This window comes from Rhinoraja longicauda, chromosome 23 (genome assembly GCF_053455715.1).
Source record: "Rhinoraja longicauda isolate Sanriku21f chromosome 23, sRhiLon1.1, whole genome shotgun sequence".
NCBI classification, from domain to species: domain Eukaryota; kingdom Metazoa; phylum Chordata; class Chondrichthyes; order Rajiformes; family Arhynchobatidae; genus Rhinoraja; species Rhinoraja longicauda.
In genome coordinates, this window is record NC_135975.1 from 13322412 (window position 1) to 13340100 (window position 17689).

The 17689-nt window shown below is 40.3% G+C and overlaps 1 protein-coding gene across 5 annotated transcripts in view; it reads left to right on the plus strand.

The window, feature by feature from the left end:
• The window catches only part of LOC144604876 (plexin-B2-like), a 190431-nt gene that overhangs the window by 109966 nt on the left and 62776 nt on the right, over positions 1–17689 (plus strand). For all 5 annotated transcript variants that reach the window (XM_078419665.1, XM_078419660.1, XM_078419661.1 and 2 more), the window contains 2 exons: positions 11401–12523; positions 17365–17544. In XM_078419665.1, the coding sequence (XP_078275791.1) occupies positions 11414–12523; positions 17365–17544 (1290 nt within the window). In that variant the 5' untranslated portion in view covers positions 11401–11413. The remainder of the gene's footprint in view (positions 1–11400; positions 12524–17364; positions 17545–17689) is intronic.

The following is a 17689-nucleotide window of genomic DNA, read 5'->3' on the forward strand; positions in this document are numbered from 1 at the left end:
CATTTCACAGGTGCTGTCTGACATGCTGCATATTTTCAACATTTTCTGTTTTTTACTTCAGATTTCCAGCATCTACAACAGAGCTCTGTTGCGGAAACCTGGGTGTACTGATGCACAATTTACAAAAGGCTGGGTGGGTACAGCAAAGTTAACAATTTTATTGTTTCTTACTGGGGGATTTGAATTGAATTGAGCAGGAGATTATCTTCAATTCTGTACGATATTGATGAGACATCATCTGGAGTCCTGAGAAGGTGGCCATAATTTTAAGCAATATTTATTTGGGAATACATTATTGGATGAGTTAGTAATCAGATAAGATTGTTCATAAATACTTGGTGTGAATTGGATTCAATGGTGTGAATCACACCATGTGATTTGAAGAATTTGAAAGGGAGAGAAACTGGGACAAAGATGTTACTTAAACATTATCGTGATGTGCTTCTCTTGCCGTATGACAGCTGATGTGTGAGAGGAAAGAGGTCTGAGTTCTATCACGGGCATTTATAAACATCACTTAGAAATACGGGTTCAGGTTTCCATAGCAATTTCATTTCTTAAAGTTGTCAAGAAGAGGATGTTTTATTTTCCATTAACTTTTTTTTCAGAGAATCTGTTCAGCAATCTTGCAGCAAAAGAAAGAAAAAGTCAGTCAGATACAAGGACCAGTTTCACGTTTGAAATAGTATAAATGACATCAGCATTTTCAAAAACATTGGTTTTCTCAGTATTCTTTCATTCACAATTACCCCATTACATCTGAAACTCTCTCACAACTCTCTGGGTGAAGATGTTTTTCCTTAGGAGTGAGATGAGGAAAAAACATTTTCACCCAGAGAGTTGTGAATCTGTGGAATTCTATGCCACAGAAGGCAGAGTAGGCCAATTCACTGGATGTTTGCAAGAGAGAGTTAGATTTAGCTCTTAGGGCTAACAGAATCAAGAGATGTGGGAAAAAGCAGGAGTGGGGTACTGATTTTGGATGATCAGCCATGATCATATTGAATGGCAGTGCTGGCTAGAAAGGCTGAATGGCCTACTCCTGCACCTATTTTCTATGTTTCATTACCTAATTGAAACATACAGAATAATGAAAGGCTTGGATAGAGTGGGTGTGGAGTGGATGTTTCCACTAGTGGGAGAGTCTAGGACTAGAGGTCATACCCTCGGAATTAAAGGATGTCCTTTTAGGAAGGAGGTGGGAGAAATCTATTTTATCAGATGATGGTGAATCTGTGGAATTCTTTGTCACAGAGGGCTGTGAAGGCCAAGTCAGTGGATATTTTTAAGGCAGAGATAGTTAGATTCTTGATTAGTACAGATGTCAGAGGTTATGGGGAGAAGGCAGGAGAATGGGGTTAGGAGGGAAAGAGAGACCAGCCATGATTGAATGGAGGAGTAGACTTGATGGGCCGAATGGCCGAATTCTACTCCTATCACACTTATGACAATGTATTAAATATCTAATCAACTTTCTTATCCTTTCAAAATCACTTGCATTTACTTAGCATTGCTCACACCATTACCGTATCTCAATGCATTTTTCATGGAATTACCCTCGAGGTGGAGCCACTGTTCACGGACTTGAAGTCACTCTCTTTACTTGAAGTCACATGTTGGATGGATTAGCTAAGAATAGCAAATTTCATCATCCGAGCATATTTGTAGGCTGGGGTTTTAATGAATGTGTAATAGCTCCACAGTTGTCATACCAGTTTTCCATTCATGATTCACTTTAGTTATTTGTATTTAATTTCTCCATCTGCCACAGCTCAGTAATCCAAATCTTTAGCTTCAAATTCAGGAAAGTGCAGGAGACAGAAGATCACCCATAAATTTTGCGAATGGTGTTCAAACTACCATGTGATCTGCACCTTTTTTCTCCCCAATTTTCAAGTGTGGCCAGCTTGTGTGGCGATGGTTTTAAGTAGTTAATCTTAATAGTGTCACAGCTGCATGTGGAGGAATTCTGGAGTGAATGCATCATTCGAGGAGAAAATAATGCAATTCAATTCAGGTTATTTCTTCTGTTTATGTGAGCATGTTTTGAAATGTACGCACAATAAACACCTTTATTTAATCTTCTCCAATCAATAGTCCTTCAACAGTAATTGCAGAGCTTGCAAGAGTAGTATAAATCATCAGTTTGACTGCACAACCACTTACTTGCAAACAATGTTAAAACCAGTTGTTAAAAATTGTATTTCAGCATTTAAGCTCGACGTGTAAATTATATTAAATAAAGTTTAACGTTTCTGAGAGATGCCAGTAGAATGGAGTCAGTAAGTTCCCACCCAAACCACCACCTCCCCAGGTACTATAGGAGATGCAACACCTGTCCTTGTACCTCCTCCCTCCACTCCATCTAGGGACCCTGACAGTCCTTTCAGGTGAGACAAAGGTTCACGTGTACCTCCTCTAACCTCATCTACTGCATCCGTCCGGTGTTCCGGATGTGGGCTCCTGTACATCAGCGAGACCAAGTGTAGACTCGGCGACCATTTCGCTGAACAGTTACCCTCAGTCCACCAAGGCCTACGGGATCTCCCATTTGCCGACCATTTCAACTCCTCTTCCCATTCCCATACTGACCTTTCTGTTCTGGGCCTCTTCTATTGCCAGAGTGAGGTCACACGCAAATTGGAGGAACAGAACCTCATCTTTCGCATGGGTAGCTTACAACCCAGCGGTATGAACGTTGAATTCTACCTACACCCCCATCCCCCCTTGCCCCTTCCTCCACCCTAGTCATTTAACCAGTTCCACAGTTCACCACATTGTAACCCTCTTGAAATCATACCTTCCCTAGCCAACAATGGTCCTGCCTGGGTGCAACCCTGCCTGAGGTCATTTGTTGCTGGCCCTGATTGGGCCTGGCCTTTTTTGCTTCCAGCCTCTCACCACCTACCCTCTACTATCAGTTTGAAGAAAGGTCCCACCCTGAAACATCACATATCCTTCATCTCCAGAGATGTGTCCAGACCCGCTGAGTTATTCCAGCACTTTTGTGTCTATCTTTAGTAAGTAGGAGGTACACCCTGATGGTTGTTTTTGTGTTTTCTGCAGAACTCCCCAGAACATTAAAAAATACGATTCAGTAGGATTTTGGCATTTTACTGATTACAATTTCTTTTAGAGGGAATTTTGAAATTAAGGTAGGAAAACAAGGAAAACCCCCATGACATTGTCAGATTTCTTTCAGAATGAATAGTTTTAAGAATGCAAAACTAAAAATGTTCAAAGACAGAGAAGGGGAGTGATCGCATGAACCAAAAAGTAATTAATGGTATGAACACTTTGGGATTATGTGAAGACTAAATTAATTGTAATTTGGAAAAAATACACATTTTATTAAATGACAGGCAGAATGCATTTATTAAAGGCAAATTATGTTTGCCTCACTTTAGGAGCAGGTTTATGAAGGTGATATAATATTTGCTGTGTCTTCAGGACATTCCAAAGGACTTTGATGAAGTACAACAAACATTGCAGCAATGGGGTTAAAGAGGCAGCTTCAACATAAATACAAAGTTGGCTCTGAAATAAATGTTTTGGTGATTGGTTGTATATCCCTGAGGACACATGGTGTTATGACTTATACTTATGGACACAAGCAATAATTTCCAGTTTCCAGATGACCCAAAACTCAAATGTAGCAAACACTGATGCTAGTAACAGACTTCAGGAGGCGGTGGACTAATTACATGGGCAGATACACAATGGAGACAATATGAAGTGGTGCATTTAGGTAGATTGAAGTAGGAGAGGCATTTTAAATAGGTGCAGGATCAAGTGTCCTTGTGTGCATTAACACATGTCATTGAATTCAAAGGCTTGTTTTAATTGTGCAGTTTTGATTGAGAAGGCAGCAATAAAAGGAATAGAGAGATCTTGGCTTTAAAAACAGGCATAGAGTGAAAAAGCGAAGTTATAATAAGCCTTTAAAGATCATTCTCTGAAGTGTCGGGTCTAATTCGGAATAGTATAGATCAGCAGTAGCAGCAGCAGCAATCAGCAGTAGCAGCAGCAGCAATCAGCAGTAGCAGTAGCAGTAAGCAGCAGCAGCAAGCAGCAGTAGCAAGCAGCACCAGCAAGCAGCACCTAGCTGTGTTGCTTGGGAAGTAGTGTGTGGGGATTGTGTGGGGATTGTGTGGGGATAGTAAGGAGTAAGACCTGTGTGATCTCCCGGACTAGTTTCGATCGCCTAGCTTGGGGTCGGAGAGGAATTTCCCGGATTTTTCCCCAAATTGGCCTGGGTTTTTTATCCGGTTTTTCGCCTCTCCCAGGAGATCACTCAGTTCTTTTGGGTGGGCGGTTGGAGCGGTTGGAGTAGCGGCCGGGCGGTAGGTTTAGTAACCGAGCGCGGGGCTTTGTTTGGAGAGTATGACTGCCAGGGCAGTTTTTTGTTCTGGGTGTCAGATGTGGGGAATCTGGGAGTCTGATAGTCTTCCAGACATCCACATCTGCGCCAGGTGTGACGAGATGGGGCTCCTAAGGGACCGTATTAGGAACCTGGAGCGGCAGATTGATGACCTCCGTCTGATCAGGGAGAGTGAGGAGGTTATAGATAGGAGTTACAGGGAGGTGGTCACTCCTAGACCACGGGAGGTAGACAAGTGGGTCACTGTTAGGGGGGGCAAGGAACAGAGGCAGGGACTAGGGAGTACCCCGGTGGCTGTACCCCTTGGAAATAAGTACTCCTGTTTAAGTACTGTTGGGGGGGACAGCCTACCTGGGGGCAACGACGGTGCCCGGGCCTCTGGCAAGGAGTCCGGCCCTGTTGCTCAGAAGGGTAGGGAAAGGAAGAGGAGAGCAGTAGTAATAGGGGACTCTATAGTGAGGGGGTCAGATAGGCGTTTCTGTGGACGCAGTCGGGAGACCCGGATGGTGGTTTGCCTCCCTGGTGCCGGTGTCCGGGATGTGTCTGAGCGTGTCCAGGATATCCTGAAAGGGGAGGGAGAGGAGCCAGAGGTCGTGGTACATATAGGTACCAACAATATAGGTAGGATAAGGGAAGAGGTCCTGAAAGGAGAATTCAGGGGGCTAGGAAGAGAGTTAAAAAAAAAGGACTTCCAAAGTAATAATCTCAGGCTTACTGCCTGTGCCACGCGATAGTGAGAATAGGAATGGAGTGAGGTGGAGGATAAATACGTGGCTGAGGAACTGGTGCAGGGAGCAGGGTTTCAAGTTTCTGGATCATTGGGACCTCTTCTGGGGGAAGTATGACCTGTACAAAAAGGACGGGTTGCATCTGAACCCGAGGGGAACCAATATCCTGGCGGGGAGATTTGCTAAAATAACTGCGGAGACTTTAAACTAGTACGGTTGGGGGGAGGGACTCAAACACAGATAGCTAATAGGCAGTGTGTGAGGCAGGAGGCAGAAAAGGGAAACACTCAGACCCAATATGTAGGAGAGAAAGAAGGGAAAAGAAATAAACTGAGAATAAGAAATGATGGGTCCCTTAAATGTGTATATTTTAATGCTAGGAGCATTGTAAGAAAGGTGGATGAGCTTAGAGCCTGGATTGACATCTGGAAGTATGATGTTGTGGCGATCAGTGAAACATGGTTGCAGGAGGGTTGCGATTGGCAATTAAATATTCCAGGATTTCATTGTTTCAGATGTGATAGAATCGGAGGGGCAAGAGGTGGGGGTGTTGCATTGCTTGTCAGGGAGGATATCACAGCAGTGCTTTGGCAGGACAGACTAGAAGGCTCGATTAAGGAGGCTGTTTGGGTGGAACTCAGAAATGAGAAAGGTTTAGCAACACTTATAGGGGTGTATTATAGACCGCCAAATAGGGAACGAGAATTGGAAGAGCAAATATGTAAGGAGATAGCAGATATTAGTAGTAAGCACAGAGTGGTGATTGTGGGTGATTTCAATTTTCCGTATATAGACTGGGAATCACATTCTGTTAAAGGGCTGGATGGTTTGGAGTTTGTAAAATGTGTGCAGGATAGTTTTTTGCAGCAATACGTAGAGGTGCCTACCAGAGAAGGGGCAGTGTTGGACCTCCTGTTAGGAAATGAGATGGGTCAGGTGACGGAGGTATGTGTTGAGGAGCACTTTGGGTCTAGTGATCATAATGCCATTAGTTTCAATATCATTATGGAGAAGGTCAAATCTGGACCAAGGGTTGAGATTTTGGATTGGAGAAAGGCTAATTTTGAGGAGATGAGAAAGGATTTAAAAGGAGTGAAATGGAAATTGTTGTTTTATGAAAAGGATATAATAGAGAAATGGAGGATATTTAAAGGTGAAATTTTGAGAGTACAGAGTCTTTATGTCCCTGTTCGGTGGAAAGGAAAGAATAATAATTTGAAAGAGCCATGGTTTTCCAGGGAAATTGGACACTTGGTTCGGAAAAAGAGGGAGATATACAATAAATATAAGCGGCAGGGAGTAAATGAGGTTCTTGAGGAATATAAAGAATGTAAAAGGAATCTTAAAAAGGAAATTAGAAAAGCGAAAGAAAGATATGAGGCTGCTTTGGCAAGTAATGTAAAAGTAAACCCCAAGGGGTTCTACAGATATGTCAATAGCAAAAGGATAGTGAGGGATAAAATTGGTCCATTAGAGAGTCAGAGTGGACAGCTATGTGCTGAGCCGGAAGAAATGGGGGAGATATTAAACAATTTCTTTTCTTCGGTATTTACCGAGGAGAAGGATATTGAATTATGTGAGGTAAGCGAAACAAGTAGAGTAGTGATGGAAATTAGGAGGATTAAAGAAGAGGAGGTACGGACACTTTTGAAAAATATAAAAGTGGATAAGTCTCCAGGTCCTGATAGGATATTCCCTAGGACATTGAGGGAAGTTAGTGCAGAAATAGCAGGGGCTATGACGGAAATATTTCAAACGTCATTAGAAACAGGGATGGTGCCGGAAGATTGGCGCATTGCGCATGTTGTGCCTTTGTTTAAAAAAGGTTCTAAAAGTAAACCTAGCAATTATAGACCTATTAGTTTGACGTCTGTGGTGGGAAAATTAATGGAAAAGATACTTAGGGACAATATATATAATTATTTGGATAATCAAGGCCTGATTAGAAACAGTCAACATGGATTTGTGCCTGGAAGGTCATGTTTGACTAATCTTCTTGAATTTTTTGAAGAGGTTACCAGGGAAATTGATAAGGGCAAGGCTGTGGATGTTGTCTATATGGACTTCAGTAAGGCATTTGACAAGGTTCCACATGGAAGGTTGATTAAGAAGGTTAAATCGTTGGGTATTAATAGTGAGGTTGCAAGATGGATTCAACAATGGCTGAATGGGAGATACCAGAGGGTAACGGTTGACAATTGTATGTCAGGTTGGAGGCCAGTGTCTAGTGGAGTGCCCCAAGGATCTGTGTTGGGTCCACTGTTGTTTGTCATTTACATTAATGATCTGGATGATGGTGTGGCAAATTGGATTAGTAAATATGCAGATGATACTAAGATAGGTGGAGTAGTTGATAGTGAGGTAGATTTTCAAAGTCTACAGAGAGACTTGGGCCTTTTGGAAGGGTGGGCTGAAAGATGGCAGATGGAGTTTAATGCTGATAAGTGTGAGGTGCTGCATTTTGGTAGGACAAATCAAAATAGGACGTACAGGGTAAATGGTAGGGAATTGAGGAATGCAGTGGAACAGAGGGATCTGGGAATAACTGTGCATTGTTCCCTGAAGGTGGAATCTCATGTGGATAGGGTGGTGAAGAAGGCGTTTGGTATGCTTGCCTTTATAAATCAGAGCATCGAGTATAGAAGTTGGGATGTAATGTTGAAATTGTACAGGGCATTGGTGAGGCCAAATCTGGAGTATGGTGTGCAGTTCTGGTCGCCAAATTATAGGAAGGATGTCGACAAAATGGAGAGGGTACAGAGGAGATTTACTAGAATGTTGCCTGGGTTTCAGCACTTAGGCTACAGAGAGAGGTTGAACAGGTTGGGTCTTTATTCTTTGGAGCGTAGAAGGTTGAGGGGGGACTTGATAGAGGTTTTTAAAATTTTGAGAGGGACGGACAGAGTTGACGTGGGTAGGCTTTTCCCTTTGAGAGTGGGGAAGATTCCAACAAGGGGACATAGCTTCAGAATTGAGGGACAAAGGTTTAGGGGTAACATGAGGGGGAACTTCTTTACTCAGAGGGTTGTGGCTGTATGGAATGGGCTTCCGGTGGAAGTGGTGGAGGCTGGCTCGATTTTATTATTTAAGAGTAAATTGGATAGGTATATGGATAGGAGGGGATTGGAGGGTTATGGTCTGAGTGCAGGTAGATGAGACTAGGTCAGGGAGAATGGTCGGCGTGGACTGGTAGGGCCGGACAGGCCTGTTTCCATGCTGTAGTTGTTATATGTTATATGTTATATGTTATATGTATGCTCAGGGAATGTGGCCAGGCTTCAGCAGATGAAGAAATGTTATTAGAATGGTGCCGGAGTTAAGAACTTTCATTTGCATGGAGATGCCAACCTAAGGTCATGATGTTGGGGAAGAGTAGGTTACAGGTGTTCAGTAAAGGTGTTGAAAATTGAAGAATTTTAATGGAAGCAGATTGAATAATAACATTCAAATGCGAAATGTGTAAATATTTGCACTGCTGAGGGAAGTGTAGGATTGACTGCTCTTTCAAACACAATGGGCCAAATTAGTTCCTTGTGCTAGATTTTATGTTACTGTGGTGCCTTCACACCCACACTGGTTTTCATACAGCCTGTCACTGCTGGCGACTCGCCAGCAGCTTCACGAGAAGGTCCAGCCACAAGAGCTCAATAACAACTCCAGGGTCAGGTGCACTAATTGGCCTTATCTGTCGACGCGTTATGATTGGTGAGCATGTCGGTAAAAGGGGCTTCTGGAAAAAAAGTGACACGAGGTGTCTGGCTCAGCTAACTGTCATTTGTTCTTTGCTTTCTGTCGTGGGAGTCAGTAGATCATACATTACAATTTTATGAATCTCATGGGACATTTTGCCCTGGCCATTTTATCAAGCACACTCACTAGTGTTTGTCATGAGGATGAAGTGGGTGAGGCAAATCATGTGATTCTTCAGTTCTTGAACATATTAGTTCTTTTTGTTCTGAATCAGCAGAACTAGGCATCTGTTTTTACCCTGTAAAAGATGCAGGAAATTAAAATCATTTGACATCTGGTTATTTTAAGAAGTGCACGTTGGGTGAAATTCAAGAGGCAGCAATGAGGCAGTCTTTTTTACATGTGAGGTTTTATCCTTTCTCATCGTCATGCGGAATAACTAATGTGCATGGGTAGTTCTCTTGTATTTAGAACTTTACAACCTTTCATACTCATGCTCTCGCAGTCTTGCAGAATTGTTTTTATGAACAGTGGTTGTTTGGAAGACGCAAGATTTTTTTTACCTTTCCATCATCCAATCCAATGGGGGTCATGTTGCACAGAATTTCATACTATGCCCCTTGCTGTTCGTTAGTGATCCTTGCACTGATGCTCGTAAGTGGCCGTTCTCCAGAAGCAGAATAAATAATACATTTAATTAGTTGTTCGTTTAGTTAGGTTTACAGAAATGCAGCGTGTAAACAAGCCCTTCGGCCCACCGAATCCGTGCCGACCAGCGATCACCGCATATTAACACTACTCTACAAACACTAGGGACAATTTTACATTTATACTAAGCCAATTAACCAACAAACCTGTATGTCTTTGGAGTGTGGAAGGAAACCGAAGATCTCAGAGAAAACCCATGCGGTCAAGGGGAGAACGGACTAATTCCATACAGACAGCGTCCTTAGTCAGGATCGAATCTCTAGCACTGAAAGCGCTGAACGGCAGCAACTCTACTGCTGCGTCACCATGCTGCTCTTAGCGTGGATTTAATCATCATTAGGTAGTGGAGAAGAATTCCAAAGCAAGGCCAGTCAGGCACCTATTCAGTTCAATTCAGGAGCATCATTACTGTCCATGGCTTTTTATCCTTCCAGATTGCTGAGAATGGCAAATAAAGACCAAATTGGTAGTCTCATCCTGGTACTTAAATCATATTTTGTTGTAAATTAGTGCTTCAGTTTAATCCGCCAACAGAAATGATTCAGATGTAAATGCAATTATTTGTATGATGATTTTGTCAAACATTTCCTGATCTTGCTCCTTTCTGCCTTGGTGCTGACCTGCAGAATGTGAATCCTTGATTTTAATAAAGGCCATTTTTATACATTAACCAAAATGTATAAAAATGGTCTTTATTAAAATCTGACAATCTGCACTTTAACCACATGTGATTTATTTCTATTACAAATCTCAAATTGTGGAGTACAGAGGCAAATAGATAAATGATGGGTCTTTGTCCCAAACATTAGGGAGGGCACTGTGGACAATATTCAGATTTTTTAAGGTTACTTTCATTATGAATAGCAGCCGGTTTAAGTTGATGAGAATCAATAGGAAAAATTAATTGAGAACATCTTGTGATTCACTAGGAATTTTTTTAATTAAAGTTAATATTATGTGACCAGAAGTTTATTTTACACAAGATATCTGGAACTTGCTGCCAAGAAGGTGATGGAGCCAGATGCAATCACTGCATTTAAGAGACATTTAGACAGGCCCTTAAATAGGCAAGACATAGATGGATATGTACCTTTGTGGGCAAATGGGACTAGTGTGGATATGCCAAAAGGTCCACAAGGATATGGTGAAATGAATTCTTACTTGGAGTAGAGCATTATTCTGTTTTTGGCCATATGACAAGAAAACACTCTCGACCAGTATGCCGAAGAGTTAATTTCTTTGCTGGACAACTCTGGCTAAAGGACCGTTTATTCTATTGGTATTTTTTTTACATATGAAATAACTCATTTTATATGTGCAATACATTTCCTCCAAAGTTGTGATTTGGAAATGTTTAAACAGCAATGTGGTTTTCAAAGGATGAGCTAACCAGGTAGCTTCTCCATGTTGGGAATTTTATGTCATGCTGCTATTGAACCACCATTATTCAATAAGTTAGATATTCAAATTAATACAGGACACTTGGGAAGCCTGCTTTATTTGTTATACTTAAACAATGCTTAGGCAGTATAGTGAATAAACAGTTGGGTTTAATGGTAATGAGGGAGATTAAATGTTTTATTGATCTAATTATACACATGTTGGTTATTAGGATACGGTGATTCGATCTTTGCTTTATTTTTTTGTTATACATTATGAAAAAATACAATGAAGGCATATACCTGAACCAAAAGCCAGTCCAAGTTATTATAAAATATTTTAAATTCGATGCTTGCTATGGTTGCTTTTTTATTCCTTACCACACCCTTTCAATATTTAAGTCGACTGTAAATATCTTTTGAGCTCATTGAAATCTGAAGAATTATTTATTCATTTGGAATGGCAATAAATATTAGTTTGTATTAATATTTTTTGCATTTTGCTTTTTTGCAGTTCAATTTTGGAAATGTCACCTTCGATTTGGATATTAGGTGCATTTGGAATCTTTAATCTATGCTTGAAGTGTGGGATTGAAGGATATGATAAATTTAACAGCAATACGAAGCTACTCCACTTAGCCATAGACAACACCACTGGACGAGTGTACGTTGGAGCGATAAATTTCATCTATCAACTGACGGCAGAACTCCGTCTGGAAAAGAGTTTGAGAACTGGTCCCAAAAAAGATGATCCAAAATGTGTCCCACCAATTACGCATGTTTGCGTAACTGCAGAACAGACTGATAATTACAATAAACTTATTTTAATAGACAGGACCAACAATAGCCTTGTGATATGTGGAAGTGTATACAGAGGGATTTGCTCACTCTTGCATTTGAATGACATCAGTAAAGTAATTTATGAAAAGGTGAATGGTGGAGAAGCTACATTTGTTGCAAGTAATGACTCAACTGTGGGACTCATAACCTTTATGAATGAAACTGAAAAAAAAAAAAAGGTGATTTTTATTGGAAAGACTCAGACAACATACTCAACTGCAATAATCAGCACCAGAAACCTTTCTCCCGATGGAACTTCTGTTTATTTTGAACTTATCCAAGATACTTCAACTTTGAAACTAGGCTCGCATTTACAGTATCAGCATGACTTCAGATTTTCATTTAAAGACGATACGTTTGTTTATTTCATTTTTTCTCGAACAAATGGAATGCAACATGAACCCAAAACCTACATATCACGTATTTGCCTTACTGATATCTACTACTATTCTTACATTGAAATGGTCCTGGAGTGTGGTGACTTTAATCTTGTGCAATCTGCTTATATCACACACCCTGGAGTAAAGCTTGCAGGGTACATGAGCAAAACAGGAGACTATGGGGATGTGGCTGCACAGGATAAAGTCCTCTTTGCTGTGTTTAATAGAGGCAACAAAAAAGGAGCTTCCCCTGAAAGATCTGCATTCTGCATGTTTTCCTTGAAACAGATAAATGAAAGAATTGAAGAATTTAGAGAAATTTGCTATAATTACAAAGGAATGCAAGATGGCGTCCAAATCATTTATAATCCTTACAAATCTGATAATAAAAAGTATTGTCTTACACTGTCCAACCAGGTAACTAAAACTTATTCATTACTTATTTAGTCCGTTTTTCTTTCTATATTGTTTCATGATGCTTCGTAGCATATCGTGTGTTGAAGTACTACGTTTTTTTAATTTATAGCCATTAAACATGGCAGTCAATCACTACACCATAGTGGTGCAGCTAGTAGTGCTGCTGCTTTGCAGCACCAGAGAGCCACATTCATTCCTGCCTTCAGGGGCTGCCTGCGTGGAGTTTGCACTTTTTCCCTATGAGTTAATGGGATTCCCCCCCCCTCGGGAAATCCTGATTACTCCCAATTTCAAAAGATGTAAAGGTTGGTGGCTTAATTAGCCACTGTAAATTGAAACAAGTGTATACTGAGTGGTGATACTGGGGGAGTTAATGTCAATACACAGTACCTCTGTAATTCATATTGCCAATTGTAAAATTCCTGGGTTTATTGTAAATGCAAAATCTACCTTTAATCTGTGCCTGAGAGAAAGCAATTAGTTAGAAAGTAATGGAACATGATAAAATAGGATTTAATAAAGGATTGATGGTTAATGGTTAATATTTTTACAATCTACAGCTGGAAGTATTTTCATTTAGGGGAATGCCCATAAGCACTTCTAGAGCAATTTAATCTTGGAATCAATCATATGAATCGTACACAAGAAAAATGTATTGTACAAAGTAGCTCTGAGAACATTGTGCTTAGTTAGATTAAACTGTGTGAAAGCATGCCTCAATGTCTTGTATATAAACTTCATGTGCATTTGAGCCCCATGAATCATACAAAATAATTATTTTTATGCTGGCCTTACCTGGAAGTCTGCCTTGGCATTGGTTAAAAGGAACTGTGCTGACTCTGATGTGTCTTCCCAGCTTTCTGTTTGAAGTTCCCTCCCACATTTGTGCTGATGCTGATTGCTTGTTCCATCCTTGATCCTGCCCCTTCCAAGGCCTTGGTTCTTGTCCATTACAAATGTCATTAGGGTGGCACGGTAGTGCAGCGGTAGAGTTGCTGCCTTGCAGCACTTGCAGCGCCGGAGACCCGGCTTCGATCCCGACTATGGGTGCTGTCTGTACAGAGTTTGTACATTCTCCCCGTGACTGCATGGGTTTTTCCCGAGATTTTCAGTTTCCCCCCACACTCCAAAGACGTACGGGTATGTAGGTAATGTTCCTAGTGTATGCAGGATAGTGTTAATGTGCGGGGATTGCTGGTTGGCGCGGACCAGGTTGGCCGAAGGGACTGTTTCCGCTCTGTAGTGTAGGCTCACAAGAATGATATTTCATGTTGCCTGATGTCTGCCTGTGATCCAAATTGACAATTCTGGAGCTTCATGTAATAACAAATGTACTCAACGCTGTGCCCTGAGATAAAGCTACCAGAAAGTGAGCAAATTTGGTGAAAGAAATGAATAATGTTGCCAAATGAATAATTTATACCTGCTTTTTTAAAATATGATGTTTATCATTGTTATACCTGCAGATTTCACTGCCATTGACGGTGTTCTGGTACTGATTGTTCAACTGGATATGCACTTAACTGCTTGCTCCATTCTGTGTGTCTGCTTGCTCCATTCTATAGAATTACATTTACTTATGTTTACTTTGATTTATTCTGTGTTATTTACAAAAGGACATTGCCTCATGAAGGAGAGTAAGCATAAATTGCAGAGTCCAGTAGCATTGTGAGATAGGTCACTGGGCATGTATATCAAGCTGGACATTATAATGGCATTAAAGAGAGAATTGTGCTCTTTTCTGAAAGGAAAGCGTTGAATTATATTGAAACGGTGTGTTAATTTAAAAAAAGGTTTAGCTTATTTGGCATTAATTAGTTTATTTGTTTCAGAAACAGAAAAACTGTTCTTGTATTGTTCTGTCCTCTTGTTGCGATGCCTTCTGCCACGTCCCCTTCAAGGTTCTCATCGCTGATTCTATTGTCTCTGCATATTGCAAAATACAATTACAGAAGAAGGTGCTCACACTGTTTTGCTGCAGCTGTTTCAAGTAAACAGCTCGATTGCATAGAAGAGGCTGTTCTCCACCCTGATGGATTTGGTTATAAGAATTTAATTCAAGCATAATTTATGTTTGTATCCTATACAATGGAGAAAATTTATATTAATTCCTCATTCAACCTAGTTAATTTACTGTGAGGTAAAAATAAATGAAGCTTTTTAAATTAAATGCAAAAATCCTTGGAAACTTGGTACATTATGAATGTTTTGCAAACTCGGCATCTTCAAGAATTAGGACAGTTTGATATGTTTGAATGACATTTAGCAATTTACCTATGATGTATTATATAGGCTGCTTGCAGCTCGGATATAAATGATATCTTGCCGTTTATTACTAAGGGTTTGAACTGCAAAGGGAAGCCCATTTTACTGGTATTTTACACAGATGTGGATGGATCATGGAAAGAGTGCTACATACAGTCTTGTATCTGGCCCCGAGGAACAGTATATTGGTTGTAGAGGTAACACCGTGTAGATTCATCAGCTGTGACAGTGGTGATGTATGAATAGGAATGGCCTTTATTCACTTTAGATTAGAAGAGGTAAACATAGCAAGACACACAACACTCTGATATGGACTGGGAGGGTCGATGTTGGTAGGATGTTTGGCAAGAGACGATAAAACCTGGTAGGAAGTCTCAGGATAAGGAGTCAGACGTTTTAGGCCCAAAATGAAGTTCTTTATTTCTCAAATTTGTAAACCTTCAGAATTTACCTCAGAAGATGGTCAGTCATTGAGTATATTCAAGACTTAAAATGATAGCTTGTTGGATACAAAAGGAATCAAATTATATACAGATCAGGCAGGAAAGGAAAGGATAATGGAACCAATCACCATAGCTTACTGAATGAAGGTAGCTTGAGTGACCATGTGATAAAATGCTACTCTTATTTATAATATTCTTATCATATGTATCACAATATGCACAGTTTCTGATCGTTGAGTTCTATAGATGACCTGAGGTGCTCTGGGTTAGAATGCTTTAACGAAGTACACAAATCTGTTCAGGCGATCTTAAAACATCATTGAGAATAAACTCTCAGTGGTAACCATCCAGCTTAAAGTATCCAACTATTTCCTAAAAATTCCAGAGTTTGTCTTTATGCAGCGGTTCAGTTTGTTCCTCGCTTCCAAGGAACTTCCTGGCATCTGTTCCATTTGTACATCACTTCTTGCAAGGAAGTTCCTGACATCTTGGAACTAAAGGTGAAAGTTGCCATTTGCTCCTTAGATCCAAGAGCTATCCGAACTGAAGGCAGCGTTACAGAATAAATAAAACAGATGTTTCTTGTCAGTCATCTCTTTTTATGCAACTAGAAAAGCCTGAATCTTGATTCTTATTCTAAGTTGAGGGGGAAATCCTCAATGCAGAAGTAAATGGCTAAAGGTTGATGAGTGAAGGGATCCCAAGTACGGAGTGCGAAGAATGCCAGGTAACACATTTTGGGTGTAAGACTTGTAAACTGGGATGCAATGAGTAAGAATGAACCAAGACATTTTTATTGAAGTTGGACTTGATTTTTGGAATCCTTTGTAATGTCCATAGTTAATCCATAAAATGTACAGAATATTTAACAAATTTTGAGTATGGTAAGAAATTGTGTACGGGCTTGGAGAATGTCGAGCAATAATTCACAGTGATGCTAAAAAGGATGAAGTGATTTTGCTGTAATTGATGGTAATAACTTGATTTATTTCCTGAGGTGGCATTAGACGCTCTGGTTAAGATGGTTACATAAAAGAATTAGTTGGGTAAATCGAGAGTGACTCTTCCCTTTGATACTGAATTCCAGTACAAGGAAATACATTAGGCAGCAATCATATATAACAATTGTGTCACAGCAAAATGTAACTTTCATTCTGTAACTGCCTGGCTTGGCCAAAACCCATCAGGTTTAGGGGATGGGCTGGATTATTTAAATAAGAGGAGGGAGTCTGTTTGCACAGGAAATGTAATTCCATGAAAGGAGAAAAGAAAAGACTGTACTCAACCCCAGTGGTAATGTTTTTTCAATAGCAATTCTTTCTTTTAGTCATCATTTATCCACCATTGCATCCTCCCCATAGGACTGCACCTCCACCATCTCGGGGAATAATTTTCATACACTTGCTGAAATGGGTAGAATGGCAAAAGCAGTTGACATACAACAGTGAATTTTCTATTACGGAAATGACCAGTTATTTGATCAGTAAGAGCATCAAGGATTAGATGAAAGTCCAGAAAATGGGGACTGACATTAAAATTATAATTCTACAATGGCTCACAAAATGTTGGAGCATGGGTCAAAGAATCAAGTCCTGTTCTCACTGGTTATTTTGGCTTTATGCACCAGCCCATGATTGATCTACCTAGTCAAATCTAGAATCAAAAGGAACTGCAGATGCTGGTTTAAACCGAAGATAGATACAAAATGCTGGAACAACTCAGAGGGACAGGGAACGTCTCTGAGGAGAAGGAATGGGAAATGTTTTGGTTCGACACTCTTTTTCATACTTTGACTGAAAAAGGGTCTCGACCCGAAACGTCACCCATTCCTTCTCTCCAGAGATGCTGCCTGTTCCTCCAAGTTACTCCAGCATTTTGTGTTCGTCTAGTCAAATTTAGAAATCTAGTCTGAAATATGTTCTGACTAGAAAATTGCGTGGGTTTATTGTGATGGCCTCTGTACCTCTGCTCCTTAGAGAAAGCTCTGTTTATTTAGTGACATTTCACAAAATTGAGATGCTCTGATACCTGGAAAGACAGATTCATTACGTACTTTGTACTGTCTAACTCGCAGTGCTTTTTCTGAAGCAAATTATAGCTAACTTTTATTCCATTATTTTGTTGTTACGCCAGGGTCAAGTAGAGAAATATCGTTGCAGTGGTGAACATCTTCCATACCCTATTGCAAGCAAGAAGGGTATTAATGCCAAGCCACTGTTACAGTATCAGACCAATTTATCGGCAATAGCTGTAATGGTGGAGAATAACAACACAATTGTCTTTTTGGGCAACACTATTGGAAACATTCATAAGGTAAGATTTAGTGAGACAAGTCCTGAAAAATTCATTGTTGTACAGGTAGTTTTGGAGCAATCATTTCCAAAACATGAATTGGATATAATACAAGTGATGAATTAAAGAACCGTATTTACCTTATATGGTCAATTTGATTATAACA